The 17,350-nt window shown below is 27.8% G+C and overlaps 1 protein-coding gene across 2 annotated transcripts in view; it reads left to right on the forward strand.

Annotated features, from left to right (window-relative positions):
- The first annotated feature begins 4,238 nt into the window (after positions 1–4,238).
- Positions 4,239–17,350, forward strand: part of LOC142324894 (ornithine aminotransferase, mitochondrial-like) — a 34,613-nt gene continuing 21,501 nt past the window's right edge. The window contains exons 1-2 of one of the 2 annotated variants that reach the window (XM_075366000.1): positions 4,239–4,423; positions 17,062–17,267. In XM_075366000.1, coding sequence (XP_075222115.1) covers positions 4,383–4,423; positions 17,062–17,267 — 247 coding nt within the window. In that variant the 5' untranslated portion in view covers positions 4,239–4,382. Of the gene's footprint in view, positions 4,424–10,643; positions 10,738–17,061; positions 17,268–17,350 lie in introns of those variants that run through there. The other variant, XM_075366001.1, reaches the window with a different exon arrangement.

Below are 17,350 nucleotides of genomic sequence, written 5' to 3' on the forward strand. Positions count from 1 at the left end.
TTTTTCATCCTTTATATTAATACGATGAACCCAAGTACAGAATTAATAAAATAAAAAAATAGGATAACACACCTACCTTATTCCATAATCCAAGCAAGAGCACTTTCACGAGTACCTTGCATCATCAGTTGCTGTGTAAATGTTCAAATCTTTCGTTGCAAATTGCACATTAAAATTAAAAGTGAGATTTAAAATTGTTCCCTAAGATCCTTTTCCAATTAAATCAAAACAGAAATAAAACTAAAATTTTTTTTATATTCAAAATTTTAAATCGTATATACAAAATATGAAATCATTAATAAAAAAATCAAATTAAAAGTAAAAATTAATAGCAAAAATAAAATAAAATAAATAGAAATCCATGTAGACTAGTTAGCCAAAGTTATATAACTGTACACAGCTGAAATATCATGAATTACCAATATCTATAGAAGTGCTGCTATCTACAACAGCTTTTCTATGATTGTGTAATCCTCATATTCTATATGTAAGTTGATCAAATTAAATTAATTTTTTTATTTATAAATGTAAAATCTTTTTTAAAATGTCAAAAACCTTATTTATATTAATATTGTATTTTTTAATTTCCAGTATTTCTAAAATTTGTATGTATATCCGACATTGAATGTGTATTATTAATGATGATCAGAAATGTTAGAGAAACCCAATTTTCTACTTTTATAATATCTAAAGTGTTCATCAAATCTAGTTTTAAAGGATCTAGTGTTTACCTATATAAATATGGTCATAATCATTGCATTTTATTTTATAAATACCACACAAATTATGTAAATCATATGAAGCAATATGTGTATTATTTTTTAGATGTTTTATTAAATGGTTATTTGTCTGGTATACAGGTTTAACCAGATTTTTATCGTAAACCCTTGTTATGTTTTCAACAATATTATCAGTTTTTTTTGTCTTCAGTCATTTGACTGGTTTGATGCAGCTCTCCAAGATTCCCTTTCTAGTGCTAGTCGTTTCATTTCAGTATACCCTCTACATCCTACATCCCTAACAATTTGTTTTACATATTCCAAACGTGGCCTGCCTACACAATTTTTTCCTTCTACCTGTCCTTCCAATATTAAAGCGACTATTCCAGGATGCCTTAGTATGTGGCCTATAAGTCTGTCTCTTCTTTTAACTATATTTTTCCAAATGCTTCTTTCTTCATCTATTTACCGCAACACCTCTTCATTTGTCACTTTACCCACTCGTCTGATTTTTAACATTCTCCTATAGCACCGCATTTCAAAAGCTTCTAATCTTTTCTTCTCAGATACTCCGATCGTCCAAGTTTCACTTCCATATAAAGCGACGCTCCAAACATATACTTTCAGAAATCTTTTCCTGACATTTAAATTCATTTTTGATGTAAACAAATTATATTTCTGATTGAAGGCTCGTTTCGCCTGTGCTATTCGGCATTTTATATCGCTCCTGCTTTGTCTATCTTTAGTAATTCTACTTCCCAAATAACAAAATTCTTCTACCTCCGTAATCTTTTCTCCTCCTATTTTCACATTCAGTGGTCCATCTTTGTTATTTCTACCACATTTCATTACTTCTGTTTTGTTCTTGTTTATTTTCATGCGATAGTTCTTGCGTAGGACTTCATGTAAGCCGTTGATTGTTTCTTCTAAATCCTTTTTACTCTCTGCTAGAATTACTATATCATCAGCAAATCGTAGCATCTTTATCTTTTCACCTTGTACTGTTACTCCAAATCTAAATTGTTCTTTAACATAATTAACTGCTAGTTCCATGTAAAGATTAAAAAGTAACGGAGATAGGGAACATCCTTGTCGGACTCCCTATCAGTATATATATATTTTAAATATACATTGTCATTTTCTGTGTGTTATTTATCGGTATTTAATATGTATAATAGTTAATTTTTGACATTTGATTTTTGTATATATTATGTACTAAACATTCATTATAACCATTATATTTGGTAATTTGTTTTATAATACCTATTTATTTATTTTATTTATTATATCCATTATACTTTGTGTAATTGATTTGTATAATTGATGTTCGTATAAGTATTAATTTTGTGTGACCACAGATGATTTGAATATTTATGTTTGGTGGTTTGGTACTTACGTATTAACGCCACCGCAGCTACAGCTTTATTTAAAAACAAAGTGTCAATCAGATTTCGGTGGAAAATTGGCCGAAACAGATTCAAAACAGAATATAAATGGTTATTTATTTTATAAATATAATAACCAAACTTAACCTACGCTCGCTTCGCTCGCTAACCTTGACTAATTAACACCGTAATTTTTTGAGTATTTATTTAATAAATTCAGTAATTATTGCAATTTGGTTATTTAAATAATAAATAATTGTAATTACTGAATGTATTAAATAAATACTCAAAAAATTACGGTGTTAATTAGGTTAAGTTTGGTTATATTTTATTTATAAAATAAATATTTATTAATTTATGTTAAACTTTATATCGGCCCATTTTCCACCGAAATCCGATTGTCTACTTTGTTTTTAAATAAAGCTGTAGCTGCGGTGGCGTTAATATGTAAGTACCGGTGGTTTTGTTGGTTGTGAGTTTCCTATGTACTGAAGTTATGAATTGATTATTTTTATTCCTATTACCTATTTCGATGCACTCATCTACGTGATTTATTCTCTTATTTTTATCAATTTCAATTCATTATGGTAAGAATTTAACTTGTTCAAAATTATTAAATGTTCATCTTATATAATGGTCTTTAGACCACAAAAATATCATCAACTTACCTAGTTCAAAGTGAAATATCATGAACATAAGTAATGCTATAAACAATTTTACTTTTTGTAAAACAAATCTCAGATATGATGGCTGACAATGGAGAGCCCATTAGTAAGGTATTTTCTTGAGTATAAAATTTATCATCAAACTTAAAATAATTCTGTTGGCAAATATTTCTAATAACGATAATATTATCAATAAATAAAGGGTCTTCATGATTTTGTATTAATTTATTTTTTATTATGTTGATTGTTTCATTTATGGGTATGCTAGGAGTACATGTTACTTATGTCATAACTAACGATCCTGGTGTTATCCCCAATTTTTAAATCTTTTAATTTATTTACAAGTTTGTATTCATTCTTTATGTTATATTTATAATCCAAATTCATTTTGATTCTAAGTATTTTATTTATTATTTGAGAGATGATGTAAGAAGGGGCAGTTGTGAAATTAATTAAAGGTCGCATAGGTATATCAGGTTATGTATTTTTGGTATTCCAGGTAATACTTTATATCTTTTATCAGAATTTTCATCCTTTACAGCTTCACACTTGGCTTGTGAAATGATTCCGCTCACCTGATCTTTACTGACGACCATGTATTTACTCTTTGGTGTTTAGACTTAAGCCATATTTCTCACATGTCATGAAAACTTGATATAAGAATATTTACAAATATGCTGCTCATAGTATTTATTTGTTCCTTTTTTTTTAATTTTACCATTTTTTTAACAGTTCCATAAATGATTATTTTGTATTATCTCAATCATGCATCTTTTTCATCTATCTTACTTATCTTTTCATTTAGGTGAGGTTCCTTTTATAACTCAACTTTTGTTACTTTCTATTCTTGTATCCAAGAGACTGAATAAAATTTTCTGTGTACTTTTACTCTTATTTCTGAATTTCTTCAAAATTCATTTTTTTTTAAATTTTAAAATAAGTAAAGAATATCTTTAATCAGTAAGATTTTGAAAGTTGTCTGTTGTCTTAAAAATATACATAAAAATGTAATATTCCATTTAACCAACCATAAATGTATAATATTTTATAAAAAATATTATTATTGAATGTTTTTAAAAAATAAAATTTTTAAATGTAATATTTTTGAGATAATTTTCAATATCCTTTTTGTAATCTGTGAAAATTATTTACAGGTGCTAAGCAGATGTCCTGAAACTTTTATATCTCATAATACTGACGGCACATATTTTCCAAAAATACTTTCTTATTCGGTTTAGTCTCATTTCATTATTCTAGATAAAATCCCTTCTGTACTGTGAAAAGACAGGATTCTGTATATTTCATTCTAAAAATTAAATGTGAATGCTAGTTTACATGTGCTGTAGCCAACCATTTCTCCACTGATTTTAAATGGTGTACAAAATTGATTGTTTTACAACAAAACATATTGTATTAATCTGTTATATCATTTTTGTTTTGTTTTATCAGGCTATCTGTTTCAGCTCTCTATTCTGGCTCTGTTGAACTGTTAAGCACCAGATTTATCAGAGGTAACATACAGAGTTGCTTTCTTTGAAAATAGTGGAGTTCACTACTTCACTACACTGTCAGTTCCTGTAATTATGGATTTGGAAGAAAAGGTTTAACCGATAATGAGGGAAAGTGCTATTAGAAAAAAAATAATAAGCATAAGGTAAGAAGCATTATCAAATTCGGTACTCTTGTTGGTAAATGGTTTTTATACTTTTCATATTAAGATTCGTATTATTTTTCTGTACTGTTAAATTTTATTTTAAGTTCTAATAACATAAAACGCATCTAGTACAGAATATTGAGGTAAGACATACCTTAATCTTATCATGAAAGTAACTTTTTAGGATTCTCTATCCTCAGTCAGTTGAATTCATTTAATTCAACTGCATATTAAATAAAGATATTAAAAATTAGAAGTACTAAAATAAACCATATAATAACAAAGAAATGTTAAGTAACAAAATAAACATAAAACATATAGCGATTGAAAATGAATATGTTACTACTTTAATTAATAATATTATATTATTATAACTACCTTATAAACAATACATAACAAGACACAAAAAAGTGAAATCATTATACATAAAGTGTTTATATATTAATTATATCATTGAAAACATTACTAATACTTACAATAAAGAAGCATTTAAACCAGCATGCAAACCTAATAACCATATAATTAGATATTTAAAAAACCCAAAATAATAATAATAAAATCAACAACTTGTGTGGAATTAATAAAATTAAATGTAAATGATTGTGATATTCATAAAGGAAAAACAAAAGATCCTTTAAAACTAATAAATTAGTTTTTCCTAATATGGCAAACCATCTGATAACAATAAACATAATATTTCCGATGTAAATACAAATTTTGAAATATTAGAAATTAATAAAAATGACATAAAATTAATTATATTAGAAAAATATTACTTATATAAATAACAAACAAAATTTCAATTTGAAAAACCATCTGACAGTATTTAAAGAATACGGTCTTATAAAAACAATGAAGCAGCACTCATGTAATACATTAATATGCAATTTTCATTCAACAGATATTTCACCATTTTTAATATCTTTATTTAATATGCAGTTCAATTAAATGGATTCATCATGACTGAGGATATGGAATCCTGTAATAGTACTTTGATGATAAAATTATTATAAATTATTATAACTCAGGAAATAAGTTACCATCTTAGAATCATATCAAGAAGCAATATAGCTATATTGTTATAATATAGCTATATTGTTTGCTAATTGGTTTGTAATCAAATTTAACATAACATATATATATATATATATATATATATATATATAAAATCAAATTACATTTAAAAATGTAATAAAGTTCAGAATATTAGCTATACAGTGAGGTGATTAAAATTTCAAAAAATTGTGTTCTGCAATCCCACACTAACACAACAGTTCATCTTATGAAGGCCCACAAACTGTTAGGTAATGAAGCAAATGCTATGCTGAAAGGATATTAGTATGATTTGAAATGTGGCTGTCGCTGCTGTGGCACCAAGCATCAAGATTAGTTGCGTCGCTTGTGTATAAATACATAAATATTTATGGTATGTATGAAGGGGTTCTTGTAATATGCATATTATTATCAGTGATATGGAGTTGCTTTTAATTTCACCTTTATTTTCAACTTTTTCTTTGATTGATGAGTTACACTAATTTGGATTTAATATATATCTTGTATAACATATATTTTCTGTCATTCTCAAAATGTTAGATTTGTTTTACATTATATCTGTTTCATTACTTTTGCTGAAAATTTTCATTGTGTTGTTGTTCATCTGTGTACTGTATCATTCCTTGGTTGTGACTGTTGGATAACCGCCACTTGTTTGTCCATGTAAAACAAAAAATACTTTCAGAATTAAGAGAAACTAAGGTCCATGTGATATAGAATGAAAATTTAAGTTTTATGCCCATATGAAAAATAGAAGATTTATAATGGAAGATGATAAAAAAGTATTATCACATTGTTTACTGTGTTTAAGTGATTTACTAATTGGGTTCTCAACAAAAAATCATCAAAAGACAAGAGAGGTGAAGTGTGAATAATAGAAATTTATTTATAATTTATTAAGAACTAATTATTGTTCTATTTTGTCGATTCAATAAGAAAAAGTTTTACTGGGGGAACTTCTCTTACCAAAAATTAGCATTTCATAATCACATCAACACTAGTTTTTAAACATTACCACAGCTATATTTGCAGCACAGAAATCTGTGTTTTACCACAGATCTGTTAGCTTAAAACACGTATACTGTTAACCTAACCATATCATCAATAGTAATTTGTTTTTCTGAATAGTTTTGATCTGTACTTAAATCAAATAAATAGAATCTGTAATTTGTAATTGTTTATACAGGTCCCATGTAGAAGGAAAAATTTTTAGGACATGTTCTACTGGTGAAAATAATTAAAAAAAAAAGGTCTGGAATAATTAAAAAGGTATGGAAACGCTTTTTCTGAGTTATGAATAGCAAAAGATTTTACCTGGATTTCAGCTCTTCTAATAAAAAGAAACCCTACTGTAATTTTTAGAACTCAATTTAAGGAATAAAGTTGGTGGTAGGTAATTTGAGCTGGGAAATAGGATAAAACAAGTCCCAGAACTGTAACTCTAGTAGTTTTTAAGATATTCAACGTAAAACAAAATCTGGTATTGAAAAACAAGTATTTTTTAGATTTGTAATACAGTAGCTTTGTTAAATCTATATATATAAAAATGAATGTTTGTTTGTATGTCTCTTATGCCTTCCTAAACCGTTCATCTGATTGCGATGAAACTTTGGTAAGTTGTTGTGCGCCCGCCCGCGAAGGTTTCTGAATTAGTTTGGACCTGCTAGGTGGCGCTGTGGTCGAGATAATTTGAAAAATTGTATTTATGGTCAGATTTGGCTCATATTCAGAATATGTGTTACTTACATGGAAAGAAATACCTGTGCAGAAAATGGACCCACTAGATGGCGCTGGGGTTGAGATATTTGGAGAAAACTGCATTTATGGTCAGATTTGGGTCATATTTAGAATATATATTAGTTACGTGAAAAGAAATATTTTTATTAAAAATGGACCCGCTAGGTGGCTCTGGAGTTGAGATATTTTGAAAAATTGTATTTATGGACTGATCTGGCTCATATTCAGAATATATATTAGTTATGCGAAAAGAGAAACTTTTGCAAAAACTATACCCGCTAGGTGGTACCGGTGTCGAGATATTTACAAAATAAAGAAAGAAATATATAGACTTTCTTCTTCTATAGATATAAAAGGCAATGTTCGTATGTGTGTCTGCTATAGACTAAAAAACTAGTAGACCGATTTACACTACTGGTCCGATTTAAAAGGAAAGAGGGAAAATGGGGAAAAGAAAAAAGAACAGGGAAACAGAGAAGAAGGGAAAAGGTAAAAAGAAAAAAGAGTTGAAAGGGAAATAGGGAAAAGAGATAAAATGAAAGGTTAAATTTTATGAAGTTCCTTAATGTTAATCTTTTTAATGTTTTACCTAACTTTCAATTGTATTCATTTAATATATATATATATATACTCAAATCTAGCAATAGCGAAGCATTGCTGGTAACTAATAAATGCAAAAGATGTAGTAACAAAACTTGTAGAGAATTTAATTCTGAGATGATACAGAAAGCCACCAGAAATTTTACATCAAACAGAGTGCTTTGTACATTGGAGGGAATTTATAATAATTACTGTAACTGAGGTTTGTTATTCTTTTGCCATTTATTATTTTATGGATTTTATTTTTTTGTTTTGCTGTATTAAGAATAATGTTTATTAGATACAGAATAATGTAATTTTTTGTCTATTTTTCACCTGTTTTGCTTCAATAAAAAACCAGTTTTTAAAAGTTTTTGTTTGCTTTTTATTGGTTGTATTTACATTAATATTCTTAGAATTAAATTCTCTACAAGTTTTGTTACTAAATCTTCAGCATTTATTAGTCATTTAACAAAGCTATTGTACTACAAACCTAAAAAAACTTGTTTTTTGACACCAAATTTTGTGTTTTACATCGGATATCTTAAAAACTACTGGAGTTACAGTTCTGGAACCTGTTTTATCCTATTTCCCAGCTCAAATTACCTAAGAAATTGCCTACTTTATTCCTTAATTTGGATCCCAAAAATTACAGTAGGGCTTCTTTTTTTAGAAGGGCTGAAATCCAGGCGAAATCTTTCGCTAGCTATAACAAAGAGTTGCGAAAGTGTATCTCTTTGGATTCATTTTGCATCACAATTTTCAACCTTCAAGATCAAAGCAAATTTCAAGGCCTCAAATGTTTTATACTTCCCACTCTCTTTACCCAAATTGTTCCCATGTACCTCTTATTGTTCAGGTAGATTATAACACCTATTCTCTTTACCTTCCTTTTCTTACTCATTCTTCATACATTTCCTTTACCAGCACAATAATGGTTCCAGCATATAATGGTTCCAGTCCAAAAAAATTGTTTTTGTCAGACAGACAATTGTACATATTACTAATGTATGTTGGCTTGTATTTGGTTTTATAACTGTGGATCTTGTTGACTGATTTTCTTCAAACTTGGTAGACAGGTACTATCATGGCCGAAAAGAATTTATTAAATTTTTATAAAAATTGGAAAAAGGGGTGGAAGTATTTCAGTTGAAAAAAATTTCAAGTTTTTACTGGGGCACTTGAGCAAAATGTTTTTGTTACAAAAGTTGAAGTTTTTTATCAAGATCACAAATTACCAAATATTTTTATTTAATATTCACCCCTCTTCAAAAAATTATTTATATATTTTTCTAGCTATTTTTCTTAGCTATTCTTGCTTCAGAAAAGTAGTTAATGGGGGAGTTTTGTGCATCTATATTTTCTACATCAATAGGCCTTTAAACCACTTTAAAAAGTATTTGCCTATCCCTCTCCAATGGTCTGTGATAACAAAAAGTTCTTTTAATTTAAAAAAAAAATTATTTTAAATTTAAATCTTGCAAATTACCCATTGTATTAAAATCAAAAAAATCCTAACTTTTTGATAGCCCTTACTCTTTTACTCTTTGCATTTTTTGAAAAAGAGATTAGCCAAAAATTGTCATACCCTTCCTAGAAAATTACAACTTTGTTTATTTAGAATTATGGTGTTTTTGTACTTTTTAAATCTATTTTTACCAGTTAGAGATTATTTTCTTAAAAACTAATTTTATCTTAATGCCTCTCTGTGATTATGGTAGCTCACAAAAAGAAAAAAATTATATTTTCCATATAAAAATTTTTAATGCTTAAAATGTATTTTAGTTAAACAATTTTCTCTAATTTGAGAGAAATTCTCTTATTTTTCTGTAATTCATTAAAATAACTTAATACTCTTTCCCTGCTGGGGTAAATCTTTTTTGTATTTACTTAATTATATAATTGTAATTATGTTAATTCATAATTTTGCTTATTATTTTTTTAATAAAAACAAATTATTTTATCATAAAGACACAAATAGTAGTTAAAATTATTGAATTGAGGTTTTTTCAAAAATGAATTACTTAACTTGAACCGCAGAGCTGGGAAAGTTAATGTAGTTCATTGCAGACTATTTTTTTTTTAATGCATTGACAAAGGATGACAGCATTTGGATTGTTGTTTTGGTTAGGACAAAAATTGAGAAAAGACTTATTCTTGGGAATTTAAAATAAAAATTTAAAACCTTTTTTTCAACTGGATTAGAGAATCAGTGATACAAGAAGAATCTCTGATTCTATAAGTTGAGCGTTTTGGTGATTGACTATCTCCCTGCTATTAAGGAAAAAGATCATAATAATAAAAAGTGCAATAATATAGCTATGAAATTAAAAAGGAAAATATACCTATTGTATTTTATTAACTTTCTATTATTCAGTGAATGAGTTAATTTTTGCCAGTGGATTATTTTATTTCAGTTTTAACAAATGAAATATACCTTGTAAATTATGTCATCATCCAGAATGTATGATGCAGTTAAATTTTCCTTTTCAAAATTGATTGATTTTTTTATTTGAATACTTTCCTTTTTTAAATTTATTAATAAAAGTATTACATCTGTAATTAATAATATTTTAATAACTTTGTCTTCGTTTGTAGTATAAAGTCTTTGAAAATTTTATCATAGTGAACTTGTTAATGATGCAATTATTAATATTTTTTATTTAATAGCCTAGATATGTTTTCTTTATTGATCTTAATCTGATAAGAAGATCCTTATTATCTAAAATTTAACTTTTAGTATCACATTTTTTAATAATCTTGAATATTATCATAATTGATGTATAAAATTAAAAAAAAAAAATATTATTGAATTATGTAAATTCTTTTATATGTGTAAGATTAATATCATCTTATTATTTATGTCCTTGTGTTCTTATCTGTCAAAGTGTGTAACTTTAAGTTACTGGTATTTCATAGTGAATTCTTCCTAAATAAAAATATTTGTAAGTTTTTATTAATTGACTGATTTACCTTATTTTGAGGTTATTACTAATATTTTCATATTTGTTAGCTACAATTGTATTTATTAAAAATTATTTTTTTATATTTTACTGTAATTTTATTATTAACTAGTTTTTATATTTTTAAATTGACTATTTACAAAATTTTATAAATATATGAGTACAAGTGGTTATTTTAATGAAATCAATATTTTATACAGTTTGTTCACCAGTTCATATTGTACTGGTTTCCTGCATTGCAATTCAGTTGTGTTCTAAAGACTGTATACTATTATGATGCTACTCTTCACAATTAATAATGTCTAAAACGAACCTTTTATAAATATAAGCCATCGTGAATAAATATACCCTGTTCATTTAGCTCAAAGCTTTTACTTCAGGGTATCATTATTTGATTTCCCAGAGAAATAACTTTTACATTGGTAACAGTTTACAGTAATCTAAAATGAGCTAAAATTTGAATTGATACTTTTAAATCATATTGGTGATTTAAAATGAGTTGGAATCATTTCATGTTACATATACTTGTTCTATTTTAACATGTGAAGTTTTTACCAAAATCAAATGAATCTTTTCACCTCAGTCTCTTTTAAAAAGATTTCATTGGAAGAAAGGATGAAAAAACTGTTTAGGTATACTGAATAAATAATAGAGATAGCCTTTCTTTACACTTTACACGTGTAAAAGGAAAAAATAATATTACTACGAGTCTATCTTGTACAGGAATTGTGGTGGTATTACAACATAGGTAAAATAATATTAATTACCATCTACACATTACATAATTCTGTGGATGAGTGTGAGTTTTCTTTAAGAAAAGACTAAGCCTGTTTTAAAATGCCTCTTTAGTAGAGCCAATTAAAACTAGATTCTTCAGGTATTGAATTTGCAGAAAAAATAAGAGGGGCGTTTGGTAAATCCATGCAAAAATAAAGAAAACAAGTTTTTGAGAAAAATCGTTTATTTCTCAATGTAATCTCCTTTCAAGTTCAAAAGCTTAATTCAGTTTAAGCTAGTTTTTTAATTCCATCATAGTATGATTTATCCAAGTCTTTAAAACAAGAATATGATTTGGCAATAAGTTGATTTTTTTATGTAAATCTCTTTACAGTGAGCCAGTTCTTCATATTTGCAAAGATAATAATTGGAAGATGCTAAGTCTGGAGAATAGGTGGATGGAGAAGAAGTTATTAGCATAATTTGAGCAACTTGTTTTCACAATTGTGAAAGAGCCAGTTGCTGTATTATGATGAAAATGAACCTTCCTTTTATCTAATGTATCTTATTTAAATGATCCAGTAAAGATGCATGTTATTGTCAGCTATCATTTTACCTTTCTCCAGAAAGACAGTGACAATTATTGATGAGCATCTCAAGATAATATGGCCATCACTTCTATTGCTGATGGAATGATTCTTATATTCTTTGAAGCTAGTTCCCTGACTGTAACCCACTGTTTTGACTGATCCTTGGTTTCAGGTTGGCAGTAATGTGTTAAAGTTATATCAACTGTTATGAAATTGTGCAAAATTTGTTTTCGATAATGTTGATACAGCACGCAAACTGTGGTTAGAAATGTTTACTTGTTCATTATTTGATCAATTGTGACAAACATGGTACAATCATGGAAATATTTTTCGCATCTATAAATATTTATGTAAAATTTTAAGCATCCATTCATTTGAGATGACTGTTGTCTTAACAATCTCATGCTCTTACTATCTTCCATTACCATATATGGCCTTTTTTTTAATATTCTCTGCAGTTTTGATCGTAGCAGGCCCTGTGGAGTGTTCAGCATTGTTTGTATTCATATGACCACTCCAAAAATAACCAAACCACTTGTAAGTTGTTCTGATTGATGGAACTAACTCACAATAATATTTATCAAATTTTGGTTTAGTTTTTTGTGTGGTTTTGCCCTTCAAAAGTAATGTTTGATTAGCACATGAAATTCTTTTTCATCCATTTTTCATAATCACAATAGTTGATCAACTTAAATAAATTCCGTCAACAGAATTATAAGTGTAACTAAGAATAATAATAAACTAAGAATAACCTCAACAAAGTACTATGAGCATTGTCTCTTAACTTTGCACGTGGACTTATCAAACAGCACTCATAATTTTGTTATCAAATATTTTAATTTGTCAATGCACAGTCATTGATTATGTGGTATTCTTATTCTGTGTAAAGATTCTCCAATCTTTCAGAGATTGTGGGTGGAATGATTGCTCACTGATTGTATGGGACTCTGGTATAGTCACCTCAATTTTTTTTTACCCCTCTGGGTTGGTCTAGTGGTGAACTCATCATCACAAATCAACTGATTTTGAAATAGAAAGTTCTAAGGTTCAAATCCTAGTAAAGGCAATTACTTTTATATGGACTTGAATACTAGATCGTGGATACTGGTGTTCTTTGGTGGTTGGGTTTCAATTAACCACACATCTCAGGAATGATTGACCTGAGACTGTACAAGACTACACTTCATTTACTTTCATACATATGCTCATTCATCCTCTAATGGAACATCTTATGGTGTTTCAGGAAGCTAAACAAAAAATAAATCTCATTTTGCAACCCCTTTGTGGGAAAATTTTCCTTTACTCATTATTTATCTTTTAACCTTAAGTTTGATCCGTTTCTTTCCAAAGATTTTCTATAAGTTTTAAGTAAATTTTTCACTGGACCTTCCTAGCAGGAATAGGTTTTTTAGAGTTGTACTTGATCTTAAATAATGTGGTTCGGTCTATGAATCTAACTGGAGACTGTTTCCTAATTGGTGCTGTATTAAAAGCCCAACTTTCATGTTAGATAAAATTATTGTTTAAAGTTAAACCTCATTCTTCTTAATACTTATACAAACATACACATATTATGGCTAAATATACTTTTTTAAATTATAAAATAATTTATAAAATTTCATGCTGCAATGTATTTGGCTGGATTTTGTTAGTTCCGTGTAACTGTTAACAAAAGATGGTAGAAGTTGATTCTTTAAAATTTAAACCTTATGTTGTACTTTGATAGAATATCACTATATCTTTTACATTGCAGATTGCTACAAAAACCTTTATTGTACTAATGTACACTTTTGTCATTTATACTTTAATTTTTGTGTATGGCTTCATGTTAACATTATTCACTGGAAATTAATTAAAAGGATTAGTTTCTATGTATTATTAGGAGAAAGTTGTTAGCAAATGCCATTTAATTTTTGGCATTCATTGTTAACACGTATTCATCTGACAGTATGTAAAAATATTTATTCAATTAAATAAATATCAATTGCATTGGGATGTAGGATGTAGAGGGTATACTGAAATGAAACGACTAGCACTAGATAGGGAATGTTGGAGAGCTGCATCAAACCAGTCAAATGACTGAAGACAAAAAAAAAACACAATTTCATTTTAGGAAGTATATGATTTTACTCTTTTGTGTACTTTGGTTACTTTGTGTAAGCAGATATTCCTATAAAACAGTCTGCATTCTAGAATTGAGGGTTTGTTGTCCACAGAATTTTACTGTGTTAATAAATACATTATTTGATTATTATTTCTGAATAAACCAAGCCATATATCTTAATTATAACAGAGTTTATTTATCACACAAAAGCTCAGTTATACAGTATATAGATTACTAACATAAGTGATAGTAATTAGAACTGCTGTTGCACAACAATTTCAGATGAAGTTAGTGATTATTGTTACTTTTTTAATACTGTCAAAAATATCCTATTCATTATTAGACCTATTTGATTACAAAAAAATGTACAGAAAAACTGAAAACACACAAAATTGTTAGACATGCCTGTTTCAGTTCCTTAACTGATTTATTTAAAAATAATAATTTCTATTATTAGTAATGCAGTACATTCAGAAAGTCACTGTGCAGTATACTTTAGTATTATATGGTGCATTCTGTTCTTTCAGCACTAGATTGGTTGCCCTGTGAGTTTTTTGGGCGTTGCTCAGTAATAAACCAAAACATCAGCTGTTGAGCTGTGATTGAATGTGCTTTGTCTCATTTCTTGTTGTTTCGTTTATCAGAATCAATAGTTGTGAGAAATGTAATTGTTTTTTTGGTAGAGAAATGAATTCTTCTCATTGAATCTGTTTTTCATGAAGGAAACGAGCATACTGATTTATTGAAGCACAAGTTTTCTGAAAGTTTCCAAATACTCCTGTTCCTCATTGTAATGCAGTTTGAATTTCTATCAAAAAATCTCAAGCAGCAGGCTCTGTTGAAGAAGTTGATTGAAGTGAAAGACCACCTAAACAAAATGAACAGAAACTGCTGGATATTTTGGGTGCTATGGCTGAGTGTCCATCAAAGTTAAAGTGTAAGTTGGCATAGCAGCAAGATATTGGACTTACAAGATATTGTGCTACCACACATAAAGTTATAAGAAAAGGACTGAAACCTTTCCCGAACAAAGTAATGTGTGTTTAAGAACTGAAACCTACAAATCATGCTAAAAGACTAAATTATTGTCAATGGTTTTAAAAATTTTATTGACCAAAATTCTGTAGGTATCTTCAAACATTATGTGTTTTACAGATGAAGCATAATTTCATCTGAGAGTAATTTTCACAAAATACATGACTGTGGTCGACAACTAATTTCCATCAGTTACACGGAAAATCTTTACACAAAGTGAAAATTTGAGTCTGGGTCGGTGTGAGTAGAACACACATTGTGGGTCCAATCTTTTTCAGAAATACAGTTAATAGTGGCCATTATTATTCTCTTTTAACAGACCTCATTAATTAGTTAACAGAAGTATAAATCAATCACAGTTGATTCTAACAAGATGGTGCCACAGCACACACAGCTAATAGGTCAATGATGTTTTTATGAAATGTCTTTGGTAAACAAATCATCTCATGGGGTTTGTGACCTGCGCTATCGCCCGATCTGACTCCCCAGATTACTTTCTATGGGGAGCAGCGAAACAAGCAGTGTATTGTAGCAGACCACGCTCGATTAATGAACTAAAATCTGCAATAATGGCATATGTATGAAACGTTCTGGCACATCAGCTGGTTACAGTGTTTGAACATAAGTTGAAACAGGTGTAGTGTTGTATTGATGTTGGTGGTCATTTTCACCAACAACTATAGTTTATAGTTTTATAAACTATTCCAGTTATTGTAATATCTGTTTCTATAAATTAATGAGACAAAAATACAAAGTAATAATTAAGAAAGTTTAATCATTACACTTCTGTAATTCCATTTTACAGCAACTTTGTGACTGCTCTGTATATTCTGTTATAAACTTTGACATGATCTCTTTATACTTGGCCACCTTAGTTTTCTGAAATGTTTTTTGAATAAAGAAGCATTGCAAAACGTGATTTTTTTTTAAATTTATTTTATTTTTAATATTTTTCCTTGTGGTTTGATTACTAGCCTATTATTTCTGTTGCATTCTTTATACTTATTTTACTCAAAATTAATTGAACTACTTTATTTCGTAATTTAAAATTAAGAAATTTTTTTAGTTTTTAATAAAAATGTCCAATCTCTTACCTGAAAAGAAGATAAAATGCTTTTTATGAGCTAGACAAGGTGTGTCATGAAGAAACGGAAAATTTCAGGACTTATTCCAAACTGAAAATGAAAAAAAAGTTGAGGCAAAAATACTGCAAGGATAAAATGAAGCCATGATAAAATTCTTTGAGTTTAAATTAAGGGTAAATTTATTGGTGTTATATGATTTTTGTCCTGGAAATTGGATAAAACATGTTTCAGAATTATCTTATAATTTTTGCAAAAATTATTGTAAACAAAAAAGATTGTTGCATAAAATAAGTTCATTAAATTGCCAGTAAACAGATAAAATTTTTGCAACAAAATTTCTAGAGAACTTAATTCAGAGAAGATCTATGTAATATTAACTGAACATTAAGAAGTTGGATTTTTATTAAAAATAAAATGGATCAAAAAAAATGTAGAAAAATATTGTTATAATTTTAAACCAAAACAAGGATAATTTCAATATTGAAAAATATCTAGAAACAAATTTTATCTAGATATATAAGAAAAATAATTTTGATATTTATTATTCTATGAAAGAGTTTTCATGATTTGTGAATAATATTAACTGGTTTTTTTTTTCTTAAAAATTTACTATCTAAATGAGAAAGTTAATTAAACTATAGACAAGTTTTCTAACAAACATTTTGGTGCATTTTAAGAAGAAATAGTAAAATTTTTAAGAAAAAACTCTTAAATTAATAATGTTAAGATTTATTTTGTTCACATGCATTTATAGAAATTTAATTTTATGATATAGATGTGGAAAGATGTCCATTATACAGAAGTGTGTTGCTGATATGCTGTTAAAAAATTTTGTTACTGGAATTACAAATTCAGTTGGAACAAGAACTATTTCTATTACGTTATCTAGAAATATATCATCGAAGGAAGTTATACAAAATGAGAAAAAGTATCATGCCAATAATTATGAACCAGTTCCAATTGTGATTTCTCGGGGCCAAGGTGAGTTATAACAATAGAATTTTTATAACCTTGAAGTAGTATATTTTAAAAGTTAAGTTTTTAAAAAATTTACTTTAGTCACT

This window comes from Lycorma delicatula, chromosome 5 (genome assembly GCF_047948215.1).
Source record: "Lycorma delicatula isolate Av1 chromosome 5, ASM4794821v1, whole genome shotgun sequence".
In the NCBI taxonomy this organism is placed as follows: Eukaryota; Metazoa; Arthropoda; class Insecta; order Hemiptera; family Fulgoridae; genus Lycorma; species Lycorma delicatula.